Genomic DNA, 21,859 nt, shown 5'->3' on the forward strand with positions numbered 1-21,859 from the left:
GCCAGAAAACAAAGCTGTACCATGGTGAGAAAGGTAAAGTACATCTGTGAGTGTAATGAATTGTATGTAGTGCAGGAGTTCTCCACTGTAGCTCCCCAGAGGCTCATGAAGAATTTGAAAATCATCATGCTCAGGCCACACCCATATCAATTAAATCACAATCCCTGGAGTGCAGCTAGGACATCAGTAAAATGTTTAACTCTCCAGATGATGTGCAGACATAATGACTAAACCACTGGTATAGAATGTAAATAATGTTGGCCCTGCAAGACCATGGGACTTGGAAATGAAAGATAAATTCCACTGCATCCTGACTTACTGCATGACATGAAGAAAACAATTGTCTGTGCAATAGCTCAGTTTCTTCACCTGTAAGGTGAGCTTGAACTTCCTGCTTCTCTTATTTTAAAAGGTTAATGTAAGGATCAAAGGAGATGATACTGTGAAAAGTACTTTGTAAGCTGTAAAATACGTATTAATTATTGTGAACCAATTCTCCCTACTGACACCCCCAGGGTAATGTTTAAATGCTCAAAAAGAAATGAGGTAATAAAAATGCACAAAGAAGAAAAATGCAATAATATTAAAGTAGAAAAAATTAAATATAGTGGCCCATGAGAAATCCAGCCTGATTTATATCTTAAGGATATGTTTACAAATTATTTTGTAAATGCAATAAAACAGTTTATGGAGTTCTTGCAGTGAAATTGCTTTCAGATCATCACATATAATTACAGCAGAAGCCTACTAATTCAGACTAAGGGATAAACTTAGTCTTAATGGGGAGAAATGAGATTACTCTCTAATTCATTAATTCGGTGCCAAACCAAAGTTATTAGGGAGTAGAGTGGCAAATCTACCAGACAAAACACATTTGGATAAAACATACATTTTGATCTACTTACAAAACAATGGAATCAATCTGACTGATACCTGTGGATACTCATTTAAACAAGATGAAGTAAGAACACAAGTCATTAGAAGAACCAGTCCTTCTGGTCATATAAAAACCAAGTCATTGGCTCGTTTGAGAGTGGCTTTGAACTTAACTAACACTAGATGCATCCTGCTGAAAGCACAGAGGACATGGTGCGGAGGCTGCAGGCCAGCTCTTCTACATTTATTTATGAAAATAGCAGCCTCAGGCCTTAGCTGAGAATCACCCAGGAGACCTTTGAACATGTAAAGCTCATACTCAGTTGCTGAGGACTCTGAAATTATTGTGGGCTGGAGCCAGGTCGTTTGAAAACACTCTCATAGCCCAAACTCTTCTCTTATAGGAAAGACATTTCAGGGGCAGATGGCTACCTCCTTTAAAGCTAGAACCTGTATTACAGGGCCCAGTCCTGGCTTCAAAGCCTGTAAATCCTGTAAATACTGCTCTCTTACTACACCTGTCAGCCAATTAACACCCAGCGTCTACATGGGCTTAAATGGAGACAAGAGGCCCCAGGCCAGACATTTTCCTTCACCCTGTACCCAGCCCTTTCTTCTCATTGCCATGCTGTGCTAGCTGTGCAGACAAAATCAATAAGGACAATACGGCGGAAAGGTTACTGTATAGGGGAGATCTCAGTAATAACAACGTATTTTTTTTCCGAGAAGGTACTTGCCACTTCTTAACTATTTCTTTATTCCAAATTAATCTATCCTCTCTCAGACTATATTATCTACATTTTATGAAGCACTAATAACTCAAGTCTTTGAAAACTTTCAAAGTTTTGAAATCCACGGGTGACTTAAAAATGGAAGGTTAAAAAAAGGATGGAAGGTCAAAGTTCAATAATAGATACCGTGAGTTCGTTCTCTTCAAATTCATTTGCTTCATAAAACAAAGAACTAGCTGATATGCCTGTTGAATAATCTGAAGTGCCCAAAGTATTTATCCTAGCCACACTCCTACTAAAGGCCAACACCTTTGAATTCTCTCCACAGGACCTCCTGACCTGGAAGACATCTTGGGTATTGACAATAAAGCTCAGGCCCGTGCTGAGATGAGCTGAGAAAACAGAGGGTCCACAGGGCAATAGCCAGCTTACCTGTAAGAAGCAAAGGTGCCTCTCTAGGGCACCATTTTATTCATAGGTTATATTTGTTTTAGTGGGGAAGCTATATTCTACTTTTACTTGGGTCAAGGGTCAATATAGCTAATAGCAAAAGTATTCAAGTCAGAACACAGAATTTAGCAAGAAATGGAGGCCAAGAAAATTGAGTTGGAGCCTTTATTAAAGCAGGGATTTAAAATTCCTGAGAAGCATGTAGGTAATTATTTAAAATCTCAGCTCTATTTTTTAAATGATCATTATTCCTTCAAATGTATTCAGAATGAGTTTAGAATTTTAAGGCAAATTAATTCTGTAGTTAGCATATACTCTTAAATAAGACTGTTCTAGGAACTTTGAGAATACTGAACAGTGTTTATATAGGGGGTGAAATCATAACATTTATCTTCCAGAATTTCAAAGAGAAATCGTTCTCCTTTATAAAGACCAATACATTTGGCTGTCCTGAACCTAAGCAGGTTTTCTGGACTCATTCTATGAGTAGGAAACACAGCTTAAAACGAAACAAAAAAGGAAGAAAGGAAGCTGTTTCCTCAAGGAAGAATTCATCCCTTGCGTAAAATTTACCACACAATGAAAATACTCCATTTACCACCTTCACACTCTTCACCTGCTATTCAAAGTTCATAGTAATTCAAAGAAAAAGCCAAATTTCTTAACACAGAATATAAAGCACTTGAGTTTTCCTATGATTATAGTCCACAAACATAAATAACAAGTACTCAATAAAAACATTTCGTATCCCAGTTATATACAATTTTATATATAACTGTACTGAGACTTTAACTACTCTATTCACAGTACAATTTTACATCCTTTGATTTAGTTGATGTTGGCTCTTTCAATTCTACTTATGGGTGATCTGTGTATTTACATTTGTTTACTACTTTTTTATGTCGAGGAAAAGGAAAAAGGGAAAAAAGAGAACACTTTCTAAATCATTTTTATGAATTACAGTTATATTCTATAAAGAGTTCAGTACTCTTGTCTAGGATACTTGTTGAAACAAGTGGGGTATGGGTGTGTGTGTGTGTGTGTGTGTGTGTGAATTGTTATAGATGACTATCACATGTACTGTGTGGGGGGAAGTAGACCCTAATTTCAACTCCATTTTCTGCTCTACTAAATGAAGGAAAGTGTTTTTGTTTATTTGTGGGGAGAATGTGTGTTGAAGCAAATTAGAGGATCTTAGCAAAGACCCACTGACTACAGGGATCAAAATGGTCCATGAAACTTGAACATAAACAAAACCAAACACAGACCCAGCATGCATCATCTCCACTTATATTCGAAAGGTACCCAGTTAGCTGAGAAGTACCTCAGGTGATTCGGAGGCTTAGCTAGGGCCAGGAACATTGGGAAATCGGGAAATGCCAGCTTTGTGAAACCTAAAACTTCAATTTGGATGTGTGATCATGTTTACTCATTAAAATAAAAACGCTAATCTATTAAGGGTTTCAAACTTTCACACTGTCACTAGAGCTATTTCTATTTAAGTTTATCTTAGAGAAGTTACTCTTTCTGGTTGGCTATTGAATAATCATTTTTAACCTAATTTGCTTTGTGTTATACTTAAATGTTTTGATTTGCTTAAAGTATCCTTAAATCACTTCAGGAAAAGGAGGTAAAGTTTGGTGTAACAAATTTCCTACCACTTCTGAATAGGACAGTAATTTATGAATAATTAACATCTAGGTGGTATTGAGCTTCAGTAAGGAAAGTCCCCAACCATGGTCTGTGCCTCTTAGGTACCACAAGAGAACGAAATACATAAACTTGATGCTTGACAGGTCTTAGAGTAACTAGAAAAGGTCTGTTTCCCCATGCTTAGTCACACCGAACAATTCTCTCATAGAAGTATTTAAAGATAAAAAAGTAATTTTTGATCTTCACTTCAAATGGAAATAACTTGGCAAAATACTAAGTTGCTGGAGAATGAATTTGATCAAGGCATACAAGGCACACATATGAAGATGTCACAATGAAACACAAAATTATGTACAATTAATATACACTAATAAAATTGTATGAAGGTAATAGTCCACTCTGGGAAGGATGGAGCTGTATTCAGGAAATTTAACAGCTCAGGGCTCTCCAAGAAGGTAGACTGAAGAAGAAAAGACAAACTTGGACAGCACTGTAATTTTTTTGAACATGATGTCTTGTTCTCTATATTCTCCATTGGGATGATGACATAACATGTCTCAGGACATAATTTCTGTTTTCCATTCTTATGACAGCTTCCTCTGGAACAAAAGGCACTGCTGTAGCATCACTAATGTGTAACTTTGGGCAAGCTATTTAACCTCTTTATGAGCCTCAGATTCTTTTTTCTAGGAAACCAGATAGCAACTCTTTCACAGAGTTCTACTGAGGACTCAGTGAACTCATCCTGGTAAAAGAATCAGAATAGTATTAGTGTATAGCGGGTACACACAGGATTATGAAGGAAAAAGTCAAAATTCCAGAGTCCTAAGAGCAAGAAGCCACTGTAGAAATTATGTTCCTAAGGATTGTTCTTTCTTTATCATGCAGTTTAGTTATTGCATATACTTTTAAAAAGCCGTATGATACATATTAAGAAATTTCTCATTCTTTATGGTGGAGGCATAGAATTCCACTATATATATCAAGAGAGAGAGAGAGAGATGGAGAAAGAGAGAGATGGAGAGAGAGAGAGAGAGAGAGAACACATTTTCTTAATCCATTCATCTACTGAGGGGCATCTGGGTTGGTTCCATATCCTAGCTATGGTAAATAATGCTGAGATAAACATAGTTGTGCTGGTAGCTTTAGCGTGGCCTTGTTTGTGATCATTTGGGTAAATGCCCCAAAGTGGGATTTCTGGAGTCTTTTGAGGAACCTCCACATTGCTTTCCAGAGTGGTTGAACAAGTTTACACTCCCACCAACAATGCAATAGGGTTCCCTTCTGGCCACATTCCCTCCAGCATCTATTGTTATCAGATTTATTGATTATAGCCATTCTAACTGGGGTGAGGTGGAATCTCAATGGAAAGACTTGCAAAAAAAATTATATTAAGTGAAGTAAGCCAGGCCCAAAGAAACATAGGCCCCATTGTTTCCCTTATTTGCAATAACCAGCACATGGGTAGCACAAGCATAAAAGGTCAAAAGCTATGTACATATGACCATATAAGATGATGTTAAGTGAAATGAACCCTAAGATAGGGCACAAGCGGTTTTATCTTTGTTGCTGTTGTTTTTAATGTACTTATAACGTACTATGTGATTTTTTTGTTTCTTTTGTATGTTCTTCCCCCATGGTATAACCCCTGTTTTCACTGTATTTGATTCTGGTGCCCTGTATCTTGTATATACATTTTTCTAATTTGGGGAGGGGAAGGAAAATAACAAAATGATGAAACAAGGATACAGGTTGACTCATTGTAACAATAAGATGTATAAGACACTATGTTGAAAATGAACTTTACAACTATGGGTGGGTGGAGGAGTTTGGGAGGTGGGAGGAAAGGGATGGTAGGGGAAAAACAAAGGAGGGGGTAACAATCCTTGATAGGAAATATACTTGTTACCTTACTCATGTCACTGTAACCCCTCTGTATAGTACCTTTACAATAAAAAATATACATTAAAAAAGAAAAAGTATTCTAAATTGTGAACATCTGGATAAAAAAGAAATTTCTCATAAAAGTCTAACTTTCATCTTTTGCACCATTCATCCATACATCTTCAGGCTTCCGTATGTATATCTGGATCTTGGAAGTCCACTGTAGCAGAACTGTAACTTCTCCCTGGAGACTACACAGAGGCCTTCCAGTGTGCCATAGTCCTCACCATTCTCTACTGTTCCTTTGGCATTCAGCCAGGTATGGATTGCCATGACTCTCAAAAACAAACCTTCAGCCTTTTGATAAAAACAAAATGAAGGTGCTTCCCTGTTTTTATTTCATTCAATGTAACCCCTAGAGGGCACTTGATTTTTCTCATACCTGGCCCATGATGGCTACATTACTGAATACCAAGCCATTTACATCTGTGATTCCTCATTTAGTCTAAAACCTTTTTCTTTCAAAGACATGAAATAGAAGAGACAGCTAGAGTTTAAATGACCATATGAGGTCATAAGATTCATTAGTCATAAAGGCCGTTTGCACATGTGGGTCTCAGCCTCCATTACAATTCATGCTTGCCCATACATTTTTGTTTTCCCTACATGAATTAGCATGTGGACTCAATTCACGTTCCATATAGAAAAGTGGAAAGAAGAGGAACTATAAACAGTTACGTGAAGCAGCACAGAAGGTAGTACAGACTCAGGAGGCCAGTAAAGGATAATCCATCCTTACAGCTGTGATTATTCACACCCACTCAGGCAGCTCATGAGTACTTGTTTTGACAAATGAAGGAATGATGTCCCTCTCCAAACACTCACTCTATTTCACTGATGCTTAATGACCCTCTCTCATGTCTAATTATGATTTTTTTCTGACATAAGTTTCCTAATTTAACTACATGAAATGGTGGCCAGGATGACAAGAATATATAACACTATGCACAAGAAACCCCAAAACACCTAGAGAGATTGAGCTAGAAAACCAAACAAAGCCAGAATGAAACAGATGTCTTTCACTTAAGCTCCTCAAAAGACGATTATTTCGGGCCTTGTATTTTTCCCTAATAAAACGTCTGTCCTCAGTGCACATGGCCTCTTCTCTGTGTATAATAGTGATGTTCGATCACTCAGACACTTCTCCCCACCCCCAGAGGAGACAAGGGAGTCAAACATTTTGTGCTGTATTGATTTATTTCAGTTTCCTTTCAATAGTTTTTGTTCCCTCTTGTTGTATATTGAAGAACTAATGTTGTGATCTGGGATTTTAGATTGTGCATACTTTTATCTCCACCTTCAGAATCTTTCATAGGTATTAGGAAATTTAACTGATTTATTTTGAGATGCAAAAATTATCATGTGCCAGGGTTTATACATTTCATTGCAATGTCTATTACAGATGCTAGTAATAGTAGCATACTATGTGTTTGTAAATTGGCAAGCTTTAAGCCTATGTATCCTTGTACTCAAGCACTGGGGGCATAAAATGTTCTGGCAAAGGAAGACCATAGGACTCAGAAATAAAAGAACAAAAAGAAGAGATTATAAAAAATAAGTTATAGGTGGTGTCAAGGTCTCCTGTGAGCATAGTGCAATAAGTCTAAGAGCATGCCTCTTGTGTGTTCTAGAAACAGTGTGAGCTTCTATTTAAACTTCTATCACATTGTTAACTATTAGTTAATATTTGTCTTCCCACTCTAGCATACTATGAAATGAGCCTATGTCACACATCTTACACCCTTTAGAAACATAACTTCTTGTCTGCTGGGTACTGCTAGACCAATTGGTGTTATGAATGTGACAGAGGAATAATGCCCAAGTAATGAACATTCCATAGTTCCTGAGACCTGAAGACATTTTATCCATTTTTTTTCTGATACAGGGATTTAAATGGCCTTGTTTACAAATCAAGGGCTTCCAATCCCTGTTATGTGTTGGCTGTTTTCAATGTATGGTTTCACATTATGCCCAAGCCAGCCTTGGAGTGAGAGATGTACACACTGTACCTAGCCATTGAGCTTTCCCTTGGGATAACAGGAATCTACCATTGCACAGAGCCATTGGTTGAGATGAAGTCTTATGCATTTTTAAAATTAACATTGGAATTTTATTAGTTAATATTAGTTTCTCAGGGGATAATTTCATCGCTCATGTATTTTTTTATGCCTTGGCTAACCTCAAACAATGATTCCCCCCAAGTTTTTCCCCTAAGTAGCTTTGTTATAGGTTTGGGTTACTGTATCCAGAAGAAAATGTTATGTTGCATGAAGATGATATCAAATTAAGGATCTTGAGATGGGGAAATTATCTAGGATAACTGAGCTGGGCCTAAGAAGCAATGCATTTCCCAGCTCTTGTTTTAAACATATCATTTGACTTTGGAAGGAAATAACTATGAGATTCCCTTGTACCATGCCATGTATCTTTTTTGTATGTTTTTTATTGTAAAAATACTTTAGAGAGGGGTTATAGTTACATGAGCAAGGTAATGAGTACATTTCCTATTGAGCCTTGTTGCCTCCTCCTTTGTTTTTCTCCTACCATCCCTTCCCTCCCACCTCCACAACTCCCCCCGCCCCAGCCCAAGTTGTAAGGTTCGTTTTCAACACAGTGTCTTGTACATCTCATTGTTACAATGGGTCAACCTGTATCCCTATTAAAGCATTTTGTTTTTATCCTTCCCCTCCCCAAATCGGAGAAGTGTGTATACAAGATGCAGGGCACCAACATCAAATACAGTGAAAACAGGGGTTATACGGTCGGGGAGGAACATAGAAAGAAAGAAAAAAATCACATGGTCCATTATAAATATGTTAGAGACAATAGTAAGAAAGAAAAAAATATTTGTGCCCTTATCTTGGGAATTATTTCGCTTAACATCATCTTATCTGGCCATATGCATATAGTTTTTGAACTTTTCTGCTTTTCCTACCCATGTACTGATTATTGCAAATAAGGGAAACTATGGGACCTATGTTTCTTTGGGTCTGGCTTACTTCACTTAATATAATTTTTTCCAAGTCTTCCCATTTCCTAACAAATATGGCGATGTCATTCTTTCTGATGGAGGCATAGAATTCCATTGTGTGTATCTGTGTGTGTGTGTGTGTGTGTGTGTGTATGTATATATATAACATACACACACACACACACACACATATATATACCACATTTTCTTGATCCATTCATTGACTGAGGGACATGTGGGTTGGTTCCATATCTTAGCTATGATAAATAATGCTGTGACAAACACAGTTGTGCTGGTAGCTTTAGTATGGCCTTGTTTGTGATCCTTTGGGTAAATTTCCAAAAGTGGGATTGCTGGATCATAGGGGAGCTCTATGTGGCGTTTTTTGAGGAACCTTCATATTGCTTTCCAAAGTGGTTGAACAAATTTGCCTTGTGAAAATTAAAATGTGTTTGTGAAAAAGAAAAAAAAGCAAAGTGGTTGAACCGACAATGCAGTAGGGTTCCCTTCTGTCCACATCCTCTCCAGCATCTGTTGTTACTAGAGTTCTTGATTATAGCCATTTTAACTGGGGTGAGGTGGAATCTCAATGTTGTTTTGATTTGCATTTCTTTTATGGCTAGAGAGGTTGAGCATTTCGTCATGGGTCTATTGGCCATTCTCATTTCCACTTCAGAGAAGTTTCTCTTTGTCTTTTTTTTAATAAGTTTTTTTAATTGTGAAACTACTGTACAGAAGGGTTACATTTACATGAGCAAGGTAATGTGTACATTTCTTTTTTAATAAGTTTTTTATTGTGAAAATATTGTACAGAGGGGTTACAGTTACATGAGCAAGATTAGCTCACTTATCTATTGGGAAGTTGTTTCTCCGAGGATTTGTTGTTGGGGATTTAATTTTTAGAGTTCCAGGTATATTTTAGATATGAGACCCTTGTCCGTTGTCTGGCTAGTGAAGATCTTCTCCCAATCCATGGGCTTTTTATTGATCTTCCCAGCTATGTCCTTTGCCATGCAGAAGTTCTGCAGCTTCATGCAATCCGATTTGTCTAACTTTTCTTTGATTTGTTGTATTTCTGGGTCTGTAATAAGAAAATTTCAGCCTGTGTCAAGGACCTAGGGTTTCTCCTATTCCATCCTGTAATGTTTTCAGGGTGTCTACTTTGACTTCGAGATCTTTGATCCATTTGGAGTTGATTCTGTACATTGTGTATCTTATATTACTATTTTACTATTATGAAACATCTTTAGAATATTAAAATTTGTGAGAGGTATCTGTGACCTACTATTATTTCTCTCTTGATTTCCCAAAATATCAAATATGCTTTAGAAACACAGTAAATGTTTGTTGAATGCATAAACGACATTAATGGGTGATGTTCCCATATATCCCTCTCCTATTTTATGGATAAGAAGCCTAAAGTGAATGAAAGCAGTGATGGAAGCAACACTGCTGTTGCTTTTATTGTATTTCAATTAATAGCCATCTTCTCTTGAAAGTGAAGAGCTAATGTCCAAAAAGAAGTGAACTGGTATATAGAGCAGAAATTGTTTAAAAATGAATTTCTCTCTGTATATGTTTTTCAAAGTGTCTTCCTGTTTCATGAAGAATCCTAATAAGGAATGTAACTGGCTATACTATACATTTGACTAATGACTAGAGCAGAGATTGGGAAACAATGATCTAAAGAAAACTGGAATCCACAGAGAGGAAGAACACTGGCAAAAACTCAAGCATAGAGCTGCATTATTTAGTTCCCTTGTCACCTGTGAGCAGGAACAAATGGACCACGTTTCAGATTCCCATGGCTTTTAGCTTGCACAGAACTAGTTAATGCTAAATCAAGTCTCACTTTTACTTGTATGCCATCATTCAACCAAAGCAAATATAAAATCTAGGAGCAATTCACAGCCAGATAGATTTAATCAAGTGTTAGTCCACAGTCAACTTGGAATAGCTGAGCATGCATTCTTTTTGTCCAGACCATCACTTCAAGAATAAACTAAATTCTGTCTCCAGAGCTGGACTTTACTTGTCCTTCTCCTATCTCTGTGGTGCTTCCATCAATCTTGCCTGAAAAGCAGTTGGCTCTGCCTTTAGGAAGCAGCCCTATGCATGTCTCCAGGATCAACTGTGAAGGCAAACAAGCTGAGCTATCATCACTCTGTATGACATACTGACATTTATTATCAGATTCTTCCCAGTCTTCTTCATAACACACTGGGGTGCAGGACCCTGAACTTATGAACTTAAATAAACCAATGCAAATTTATCCTTCCTGGCTGTGTTCCGATGCTTGTTTTACTTAACCTATTTGCTTTTTAAGCCAGCTGAAACTCAGGGATGACCAGTAATAACCCTAAATTTCTACCCATTTCCTTGCTTTATTTATAGATTGCTTATTTTATTTGTCTGTTTATTTATTTCCTTCCACACATAGTTGACCTGGGAATACTGGGTCTCTATTTGTGATTTTAGGTCTTCAATAAAAGTCTTAAATGTAGAGCACTTAGATGATTCCTGTAGCATTTCTTTTTCCCATCCTGCTAGAACCTTCTGGATTCACAGGCAGACTAGATGTCCTGCTTGTTACTCTGGTTACCAGACTTGGATCAATGGATTGTGGGATAAGTGATATCCAAGAAGAGGATGAGTGTCCCTTCAGTGACCATTTCTTCCCTGCATCTATTTGAACTCCACATTGTCAGATACAAGGTTGGATTCATGAGCATGACAAACATGCCCAGACCCCATCTAGCTCTTCTGGGCATCCTTGTTCTCATCAGCAGCAGACCATCATTCAGTCTCCTTAAGCTACTTAACATTTTCTGAAAATTCATGCCAGGGCATTGGGATCTAGCCTTCTCCTGTACCTGGAATGTCCTTCCCCTTGCCCTCTATTCCCCAGGCCTACCTCAAAACCACATCACTGGCAAGCAGTCCTTAATTTCTCAGTTTTCTCGAGTTTTTCTTTGTCCTCATAAATTGTTGTACTCACCTCTTTTGTACTCCTGCACTGCTTGTATATGTCTTTCTGGTTTTCTTTGCAGCATCATACAATCAAGCTGTGTATGATTCCTCAAGCCATAATTGACCCACAAGTAAGTGAGTGGCACACAGCCAAGAGTAAGAAACATGATGTACCTGATAGACCTTCATGTGAACAGTTTCTTCTTTCCTTTGTTCTGGAGATCCTTGACTCTGCAATAAATTTCGGACTGTTTCTTCCATCCTGAGAAACAAAACCATGAAGAGTTTCTTAAAGAAGGTTTCCTATTAGCGTGAATCTTATCATTGATCAGGAAATTAGACCAGGAAATATATTTCCTCTTCTTTATCCCATAGTTTAAGAATCAGAGGGCTGGGGATATATGGAAGGGGTAAAGCACTGTTTATCATGCACAAGGCCTTGTGTTCAAAAGTCTAGAAAGACCTTCTCTGTAAGACACTGAGTTCCTGCCAGTACCCACATGGTCTGTGCTGGAAGGATGAAGCTTTAGGTTCTTTTGTGGGTCTTAGTTTTTAGGTGTGAAACCAGGAATTGAACTTGGTGCCTGACACTTTTGCTGATTGACTAGTGTTCTACCAACTGAACCATGCCTCCCACCCCTCTTTTGTGGCTTTAAATTGTTATTTTTTCCTTAGGCATTATTTATTGTTCATAATAAAAACTTATGGACTAAATAATGTTTACCTTAACTAATGGAAGTTAGTTTTAAATAAAATCACATTTCTTCATTTTTACCTTTGTCATCAGAACCATAGGAATTCATTTACATTAGGTATTTGTTTTATTTTGTCTGGTGTCCCTAGGAGTTAACAATTGTGGGGGGGGAAAGAGGGGGGAAGGGAATTGGGGGTGGGAGCAGGGGAAAGAGGAGAAGGAGGAAGAATAGGAGGAGAGGGCACAGAATCTGTCATGAAGTTCATTTGTAATTATTTTTCAGAATACACAGCTCACTCTTGCCATTCAGGAGCCCCTCCTCAGACTTAGAATCTCTACTCATGCACACACGTTCCAAGACTCCTCTTCACTTCCAGGCACTTCCTTGTAATTCAAGGTAATATCATCACAAGTATCTCGAAACACCATTTTGATTTTATAAAAATCAATTTTCAAAGCTAACAGATATTGCATAAATGCATTCTCACCATTAATAGCTTCTTATGCCTTTCTATGGTGGACTTTCAATGTCAGCATGCAAAAATTTACTTCTTTTTTCAATATTTCTTAGTTTTTTCTGTTGTCAGTGCTCTGTGATTTATTTAAATCGCTTAACAACTTCTGCTAATTCAATAACATCTTTATGTAGACATCTTTTTAACATACTTCTGACTAGTTTAAGGCTCTATTATAACATATGAGTTATAATCCTGCTGGTTTTAAGTATCTGTCTCCAAGAACTGACCATTATCCCATCACCATTTCTAGACATCTGCACAGGCGGTTGCTACTCCAGGAAAAGGCAAGCTTTATCTGGCCATATCCCACCTATCTTTCCAAATTCACCTCAATTTCTCCTTCCTGAGATAATTCCTCATTGATCCTACTTTGAATTCTTACAGCCTTATCTTTTAAATGATCTACTTTATCCCTTAAAAGTCTCTCCCTGTAATGCTCAAATATTTCATATATTCCTATGTTATCTCAGAGAACAAATGATGACATTTGGTTTAAGTCCATGCCATTTATTTCTTCTATGTCTCCCTTAATTATGGACAAAGTAGGCACTCACTAGACAGCTCATATCCATCAAGTCATGTTTAAAAGGACGAAGTACTTACTTTGTGCTAGGTATAAGCCATGCATATTTACACTATGCTTAAATGACTTTCTGTTTGGGTCCTATCATAGAACTCAAAGCCCAGAACACTGAGAGCAAGATGGCTCAGCTCTGTGCACTAAACATAGTGCTCCCTTGTTCTGTATCTGGTAGGCTTTTCTAGTCACATCCTGAAATGTGTATTGTTAGTAATACAGTTTGATATTAGTTTATGAGAGTTATAGGGAAAAATAAGCTGATCAAGCTGACTAACCAAGGGCTGTAACGAGGGATTCTAGAATGTCTATGACCTGAGATGGCCAGGCCATTACAGTAGTCATGGTTACACAAGTAAAAGTGTCCGTCTTTCTAGTATAACATTTAACATCACGAATAAAGAGCCTGAAAAAAAACCCGCCCCCTTAGAAACAAAAAAACAAACAAATAAACCCTAGAGATATACAGACTTGTATTATTAATTAGAGTAACTCTGCCTTTTGAGAGGATGGCACCGGACTCATTCAGGCTTCCCAAAAATGGTAGATACTGATTGTGAGTGCTCAAAGCATGTTTTTAACTGCCTACTTATTCAAGACACCACCTTATATAGCCAGCTGGGTAAGCAGAGGCTGTGATCTGTATTTTCACAAGTTGCATATTATTACTAATGAAAAATAGATGCAGTTTCATTTGTCAAATAGCTCTCTCATCTGTTAGTTGTTTAATGCACTTTCAATACAGAATTTATCTACTTGGAACTCTGAGGCACAGGAAGGGTAGATAGCTGGCATAAAGAACCACAGCTGGACAGGGAATTTGGGTTATATAATTTTTACTGACAGCAGCACAGCATCCTAATTTCACTAGCCCTTACTGACATTTAGGGAAATTATTTCAGATAAAAAAGAATCCTAATTTCTAATTAGGAGTTTCTTCGTGAATACATTTTAGATGCTGAGCCTACTACATTAGCAAACATGTTTCTGATTTGTGGAAACATTAAGATCTTGTTAGAGAATAAAACTAAATTTATGTAAAAACAAAACAAAACCCTCAAAACACTCAGACATGAAGAAGTTACAAATTCTGAAGTTCCTAATACTTAGTTTCATGGTTAAATGCACATCTCTTTCATAGTAGTGGATTTTCCATGAAATTTGGCACGAACCAAGATCAATTTATTAATGGTTCTAAGATTTGGTGAACACTTTATTTCATGGCAAGTTAGGGTCTAGACTTTGGGTTTGCAAATATGTATGATGGGTCATGTGATGCCTAAGGACATGTCATTCAACACTATGATCACAGATTACATCACGGAGTGAAACTGTAGCTATCCTAGTTTATCAGTACACTGAGATGTTTGCACAATGATGTAACTGCCTGAGGATGCATCTTCCAGAATGCATCCCCCCATTAAGGGACACACACTGTAATCTATTTTTCTTCACCTTAGCACAGAAGATGAATACATTTCTATCCTTAGTTCATTCATTTACCCAGATAAATATTTAGCTTATCTAAATTACAGATAAGCTGAAGTAAAAATCATGTTTGAAGTATTTTTACAAAGATCATATTTGAAATATTTTTAGTAACAAAATATATTTTTGTTTTAGTGTATATATTGTGGGATTGTCTCTTCTGAATAAAAAGCTCTTTATACATGTCAGTGGATCAAACATCTATTCACTTTTCCCTCATTAATCTTGGATTCATATTTTAAAATAAAAAACTAAAGGAATGGAAAACAGCAGGTATGAACAGGGAATTGCTAAAATAATTCCAAAGAGTTCAAGTCCAAAACCTTTCTTGAACAACTCTATAATTAATGAAAATCAATTCCATTTTCACCCTACAATATGGGATAGTGGAACAGGAGCGCATTGAAAACTTTGTGTTTTTTTAAGCCAAACTTTTGTCTTTTTTATAATTTTTATGAATGTGGCAGCAGAGAAAATATTTTGTTTTGATGGGAATATAGCATTATTTATTACTTGCTGACATCTTTTAATTCTCATTTAGCAAACCTCTATTTTCTTGAAAATCAAGGACCGTGAAGAATTGTCCTTTGTCACTGATGCCCAATGACATTTTGCATCATTTTATTATTGTGATGTATGAGGGTTCATGTTATCAGTCAACACATAGCACAATTGCATCATCTGTTTCCCAAATGTGACTAAAAATAAGTCAATTCCTCCCTCCATTATAAAGTTGGGCAGATATTTTTTCTTCTTCTCCTTTGTTTCTAAATAGCTGATAGGTGCTAGTAAACACTGATTTTCTTTCTTCCCAATGGAAACTAAATCACTTCTTTTCCTAAATGCTGATGAATTAGCGTTCATAACTAAAAACATGTAAGGTAATTTTATACTTGGTGGGATGCAATATCTTCTAATATACATGAAGTAAACTATTTTTATTTTACTTTCTGACCTTCTAAAGGTTGTATAAGAGGGTTACAGTTGAATATGTCCATCTAAGTTTCCTGTGAATCATCCATCCTATCTGTTCCCTGCCTCTAGGCTCATTTCATGATTCCTGTTTCCTTTATCACATACGTAAATTGAATATTCTGGCAATATATATTCCTGCTCTCTCTTAAATTTATGCAACCCCATACTCATTAGTGTCCTACAAACCTTAAAATTTTGTTTCAGCTTCCTAATATTCATTGTTAATATTTCTGTTAACTGTTTAAAATGTTTACTCCATGGGGTTTTATTCCTAGATATATTATACTTAGTCAAGTAAATCATGAGTTAACTCCTAGACAAACCAGATAAAATAAACCCAATGCTTATGTAAATGAATGCCTATTTTTCTGGTAACATAGGTAAAATGAAGAAATGTGATTTTATTAAAACTAACTTCCAGCTGGTGGGAGTGTAAACTTATTCAACCACTTTGGAAAGCAGTATGGAGGTTCTTCAAAAGACTCCACATAGAGCTCCCCTATGACCCAGAAATCCCACTTTTGGACAATTACCCGAATGATCACAAACAAGACCATACTAAAGCTACCAGCACAACTATGTTTATTGCAGCATTATTTACCATAGCTAAGATATGGAACCAACCCAGTGCCCCACAGTAGATGAATGGATCAAGAAAATGTCACACACACACACACACACACACACACACACACACACACACTGGAATTCTATGCCTCCATCAGAATGACATTGCCCCATTTGTTAGGAAATGGAAAGACTTGGAAAAATTTATATTAAGTGAAGTAAGCCAGGCCCAAAGAAACATAGGTCCCATGGTTTCCCTTGTTTGCAATAACTAGTATATGTCTGGGACAAGCAGAAAAGGTCCAAAGCTATGTACATATGACCAGACAAGATGATGTTAAGCAAAATGAACCCCAAGATAGGGACACAAGAGGTTTTTTTTCCTTTCTTGCTATTGTTCCTAACGTATTTATAATGTATCATGTGACTTTTTTTGTTTCTCTATATGTTCCTCCCCATGGTATAATCCCTGTTTTCACTGTATTTGATGTTGATGCCCTGCATCTTGTATATACACTTCTCTAGCTTGGGGACATAAGGGAAAAAACAAAATGCTTAAATAGGGATACAGGTTGACCCATTGTAACAATGATATGTACAAGACACTATGTTGAAAAACAAACTTAACAATTTAGGCAGGGAGGGGGGAGGGAGGAGTATAGTTATGGAGGTGTGAGGGAAGGGAGCATAGGGGAAAAACAAAGGAGGAGATAACAATGCTTGATAGGAAATGCACTCATTACCTTGCTCATGTAACTGTAACCTCTCTGTACAGCAGTTTTACAATAAAAAAGTATTTCAAAAAAAAGATGATGTTAAGTGAAATGAACCCCAAGATAGGTTCACAACTTGTTTTTCTTTCTTGCTATTGTTTTTAACATATCTAAAATATACTATGTGATTTTTTTTGTTTCTCTTGAATGTTTTTTACCCCATGGTATAACCCCTGTGTTCACTGTATTTGACCTGGGTGCCCTGCATCTTGTATATACATTTTGCTAATATGGAGAAAGGAAGGTAAAGAACAAAATGCTGAAACAAGGATACAGGTTGACCCATTGTAACAATGAGATATACAAGATACTATGTTGAAAACGAACTTTACAACTTGGGGGGGAGGTGCAGAAGAGGGGAGTTGGGGAGGTGGGGAGAGAAGAAAGGAATAGTAGGGGAAAAACAAAGAGGAGGTAACACTGATGGATAGGAAATGTACTCATTACCTTACTCATGTAACTGTAACACCTCTGTACACTATTTTTACAATAAAAAATACAAAAACTAATTTCCAGTTATTAAGGTAAACATTATTTAGTCCATATATTTTTATTGTGGATAATAAATAATGCCTAAGAAAATTAACAAGTTAAAACCACAAAAGAGGAGTGGTAGCCAAGGCTGGTTTGCTAGAGTGCTAACCAATGAGCGAAAACATCAGATACTAAGATCAAGTCTTGGTTTCAGACCTCACTCACCCCAACCCCCCAAAAAAGTAGGATTAGAAAACCAGTATAACTAAGTCCACTCAGTATTCCTACAGATTCACTTTTACCTAAAAGCTCCCATTTCAAGTGTAGACAACAGGGGGTACTTGTCACTGGCCTGGACATAGTGTCTTACAGGGAAGGTTTTTCTAGACCCCAAAGGAAGGTCATTGTGGAAGGAAGTATTCAAAGACAACTGTTTCTTGAGCACCAAGAAAACAGCTCTTTAAGCCTAATAATATCAAGGGTTTTATTTACAATCAGAATGTGGGGCTAGGAAGGTAGCTCAGTGGTAGAGTGCTTGCCTTGCCTGCATGAGGCCCTGGGTTCGATTCCTTAGCACCACCTAAGCAGAAAAAAATGGAAGTGGCACTGTGGCTCAAGTGGTAGAGTGCTAGCCTTGAGCTGAAGAGGGGAAGGACAGTGCCCAGGCCCAGAGTTCAAGCCCCATGACCAACTCTGCCCCCCCCCAAATGTGACTTGGGCCCTGAGGAACTTGGCTCAGTAACAGCAGCAGTAGTAAGGATTATAAAATGTGACTCAATGACTCCTTAGGAGCTGTTTATTCTAACCTAGAAATGACTATGACCATTTTCCTATTCTTTCCATCCTCCCAAGATAAAATCCTCCATTCTGGCTTTCTGGCCCAATCAGGATTGGTCAAATTATTAAACTAAACTGTTCTTTTCATCTTTTACCATCCAATAAGCATAATTTCTTTCTGTGGCAGAAATAGAAGAAAATAGGGGTTGTTTGCATGGCTCAGGTGGTGGAGCCCCAACCAATGAGGGAAATTAACATACGGAGTTTGATTCCCAGTCCTGGACAAAAAAAAAAAAAAGCATGAAACAAGAAGTCTCTCAAACTGACAATGGCTAGAACATTTTGAATAATTAAATTAGCAATGGCTTTATTTAATATTGCCTCTGTTTCTATTTCGTTTAGTCAGGTGAGAAGGTAGAAGACTATAATAGATGTGGCCATGCCCCAGTTCACAGGGACAGACACAGGTGTGGTCCTCTTACTGAATCCTCCATGGGAAGTAGTGATATTAGCACTGCTCGGTTGTCCATGTAATTTGCCACTTACAGCTCAGATTTCTACCCTCTAACCTATCTTTCCTGCAGTAATCTTCAGCACTGGAAGAGTAAGAACTTCTCAAAACTTCTTAGAAACCATGTCTGGTTCTTTTCCAGCTTCTGTCTTTTTCAAATGATATTGCAGTATCTTGTGTAGATCCTAGGCAGGATCTCTGATGTGGATCATGCAGACCTGGCCTTTTGAATGTTAAAGGTGGTGAGTAAAAGAACTAAGATCAATATATCTGAATACTCACAAGTCTTTCGGCTTAGTCCTGTTGTGCAGAACTTGAGTTTTTCTGCCCTTATATTATTTAATTTCATATGAACAAGAGCACGGCTTTCATAGTCAGAATGACAAAATAGAAACTTAAACAGATTTTTAAAAAACATAACACTGTTACAGCAACTGTATGCCAAATGATCCATGATTTCATCTTTACAATCACAAGGATAGGTACGGCATCTCCATTTTGCTTTTATGTATTTATATAAAACTTACAAAATGTTCTCCTGTATCATGTCAGCATTTTGGCAAACATTTAAAACATGCTGGTGTTTACTTGGCCAGGAACCAACATTTTCTACTATGTTATTACCATGTGTTGACATTTGCATAGATAGATTGTTGTTACTTGAAAATACTCTATATACATTAGTCAGCCCTTTTCTCCTACTTAGATTAAAAAATCTTCTACATCTAGGATTTTATGCAGTGATAGATTCTAACATGTTATTTTTAATATAGCTTTATTAAAAATGTGGAGCCCAGCTAAATACCCATTGAAGCATTTAATATCAACTATCCATAGAAATATATGTCTTACCTATAGGGCATTCAATTTCATCCAATGCCACAGAAAACACGTAACCAAGTTTTGACCTCTTCTTTCCCTAAGGATAGCCCTCCCTTTATGTTTTCTTAACACCCTGACTCTCTCTGTCATAGTGTGATAATAGCACCTTATCAATGATCTATGAGCTTCTTGAAGTCAATGGCTTTGCCTTTTTCCTTTAAAAAAAAAAACCTAGTAAGCACAGCTGACATTGCTGAATATATAGTTATTTTATTAGGAAATAAGTACAATAGTTTTTTTTCATTTTTTAATTCTTTGGCTCCTTATATTTATACACACATGAGTACATGTGTTATATGTGTAAAGTGTCATAGAAAAGGAGCAACAGTACAAGATAAAAGTAAGATTACAGGGTGAATGTCTTTAGCTGTGACATTTGGGGCTGAGATTTTTGTACCCTTCACATTTGGTAAAATAAACAAAGTACATAACGATGTTCTAATTGTCACATTGATTACCTGTATGCTTCAATTCAGTTAATTAGTTTTGACAGTTATAATTTAACTTCAGTGATGACAAGGTACTTGAGATAGAACCTAACCTCGACACTTTTTTTTAACACTGTCAGACCCCTGGCAAACCAGTCTTTGCTAAGCTCATCCACTATTGTACTGCCTAGGGGGACAGAGAATTAGATCTTGATAGAGAACATATTTTGCATTGCACCTGTATCACTTACTTTATGTTTCATTTTTCCCCTTCGATTTCCCTCATCCTCCTCAATAGCCCATTCTGCTTCCCATCTTAACTGCAGTGGGAAGCCATTCCTAAGAATGAAAAGAACTGACTAATTTTGATTTCCAAGAAGAAATTGCTCATGTGGAAACTTTGCTGGTTTTGAACTGGGTTCTGCCAAACTTTTCTCCTTAGAAAATGCGACTTTCTTCCTTTAAAAGCTAGCATAGCTAAGCATGTAAGCAAGAACAATTCCCTGATCAGTTGTGAAGTGGATGTTCTTAACCCAAGCTCTGCTTATCCCTACTGCAATAGTTAGCAACAGTAAATCTACCATGAGGATAACTAAATACTGCATTGAAACTGAAACTCAGCCTGGAACATTTGTTGGAAGGAAAGAGTTCATGATTTCTTTCCAACATGATATATATCTTTAATTCTGCACAAATTTTGCAAGAATAATACTGCTGCCCAGAAACCACAGTGCTCTAATTCACTCATGGGGATGCAACACCATTCATAAACAGATCGAAAGGTGCTAGTCCACTTTGAATTACTGCGGCATATCCACTCCAGGGCCCTCTGTATGTGAGCAGAAAGCAACATAAATTTTCTTCTAGGCAAGCTTGTACAGATCCTCACTGGGCGCTCACTGGATGAAGAAATGCCAACTGAGAGAGGGTCAGGGTATGCATTCAGAGGAAGTCCTACTTTCCACATGAATGCCAGGGAGTTTCCCTGAGTGTTAAAAAGTAAGTCCCAAGTGTTTCTGCTTAACTGTGGCAGAATACAAAAGTACATTTATGGATTCACATGTTAAAAGAGAAGAGGAGACAGCAGGGGAGAAGGAGGAGAAAAAGAATAAACTAATGTGTGTAAGTCACAGAGAAGTAAAAAAAAAAGTATCTCAAAGAGTCACAGAGGTCTTAATTTCCCTAGATGTAACCAGCTTTTCAATACACTAATTTTAAATTAATTAGTTACTAATGATAATTATGGAAGTGGCGATGTGGCTCAAGTGGTAGGGCACTACCCTTGAGCTGCAGAGTTGAGGGACAGTGCTTAGGCCCAGACTTCAAGTCCCATGACTGACAAAAAAAAAAGAAATACACTAATGATAACTATAATTAGTTACAATTGGTAATTACTATCAATTAAGACAAAGTAGCTGTTATAACTAATATCACCAATGTCCCATCTTATGAACTCATCTGCTCAGCTGCCGATTGGTGTGATATATCTTTTAGAATTCTTTTTTTTTATTGTGAAAATACTGTACAGAGGGGTTACAATTACATGGGCAAGATAATGAGTACATTTCTTATCAAGCATTGTAGCCTCCTCCTTTGTTTC

At 37.1% G+C, this 21,859-nt stretch overlaps 1 protein-coding gene across 3 annotated transcripts in view; it reads right to left on the reverse strand.

Annotated features, from left to right (window-relative positions):
- Nckap5 (NCK-associated protein 5) overlaps positions 1–21,859 on the reverse strand; it is an 824,710-nt gene that overhangs the window by 307,945 nt on the left and 494,906 nt on the right. For all 3 annotated transcript variants that reach the window (XM_013030807.1, XM_013030809.1, XM_013030808.1), the window contains exon 5: positions 11,770–11,857. In XM_013030807.1, the coding sequence (XP_012886261.1) occupies positions 11,770–11,857 (88 nt within the window). The remainder of the gene's footprint in view (positions 1–11,769; positions 11,858–21,859) is intronic.

This window comes from Dipodomys ordii, unplaced genomic scaffold (assembly GCF_000151885.1).
Source record: "Dipodomys ordii isolate 6190 unplaced genomic scaffold, Dord_2.0 Scaffold133, whole genome shotgun sequence".
Taxonomy (NCBI): Eukaryota; Metazoa; Chordata; class Mammalia; order Rodentia; family Heteromyidae; genus Dipodomys; species Dipodomys ordii.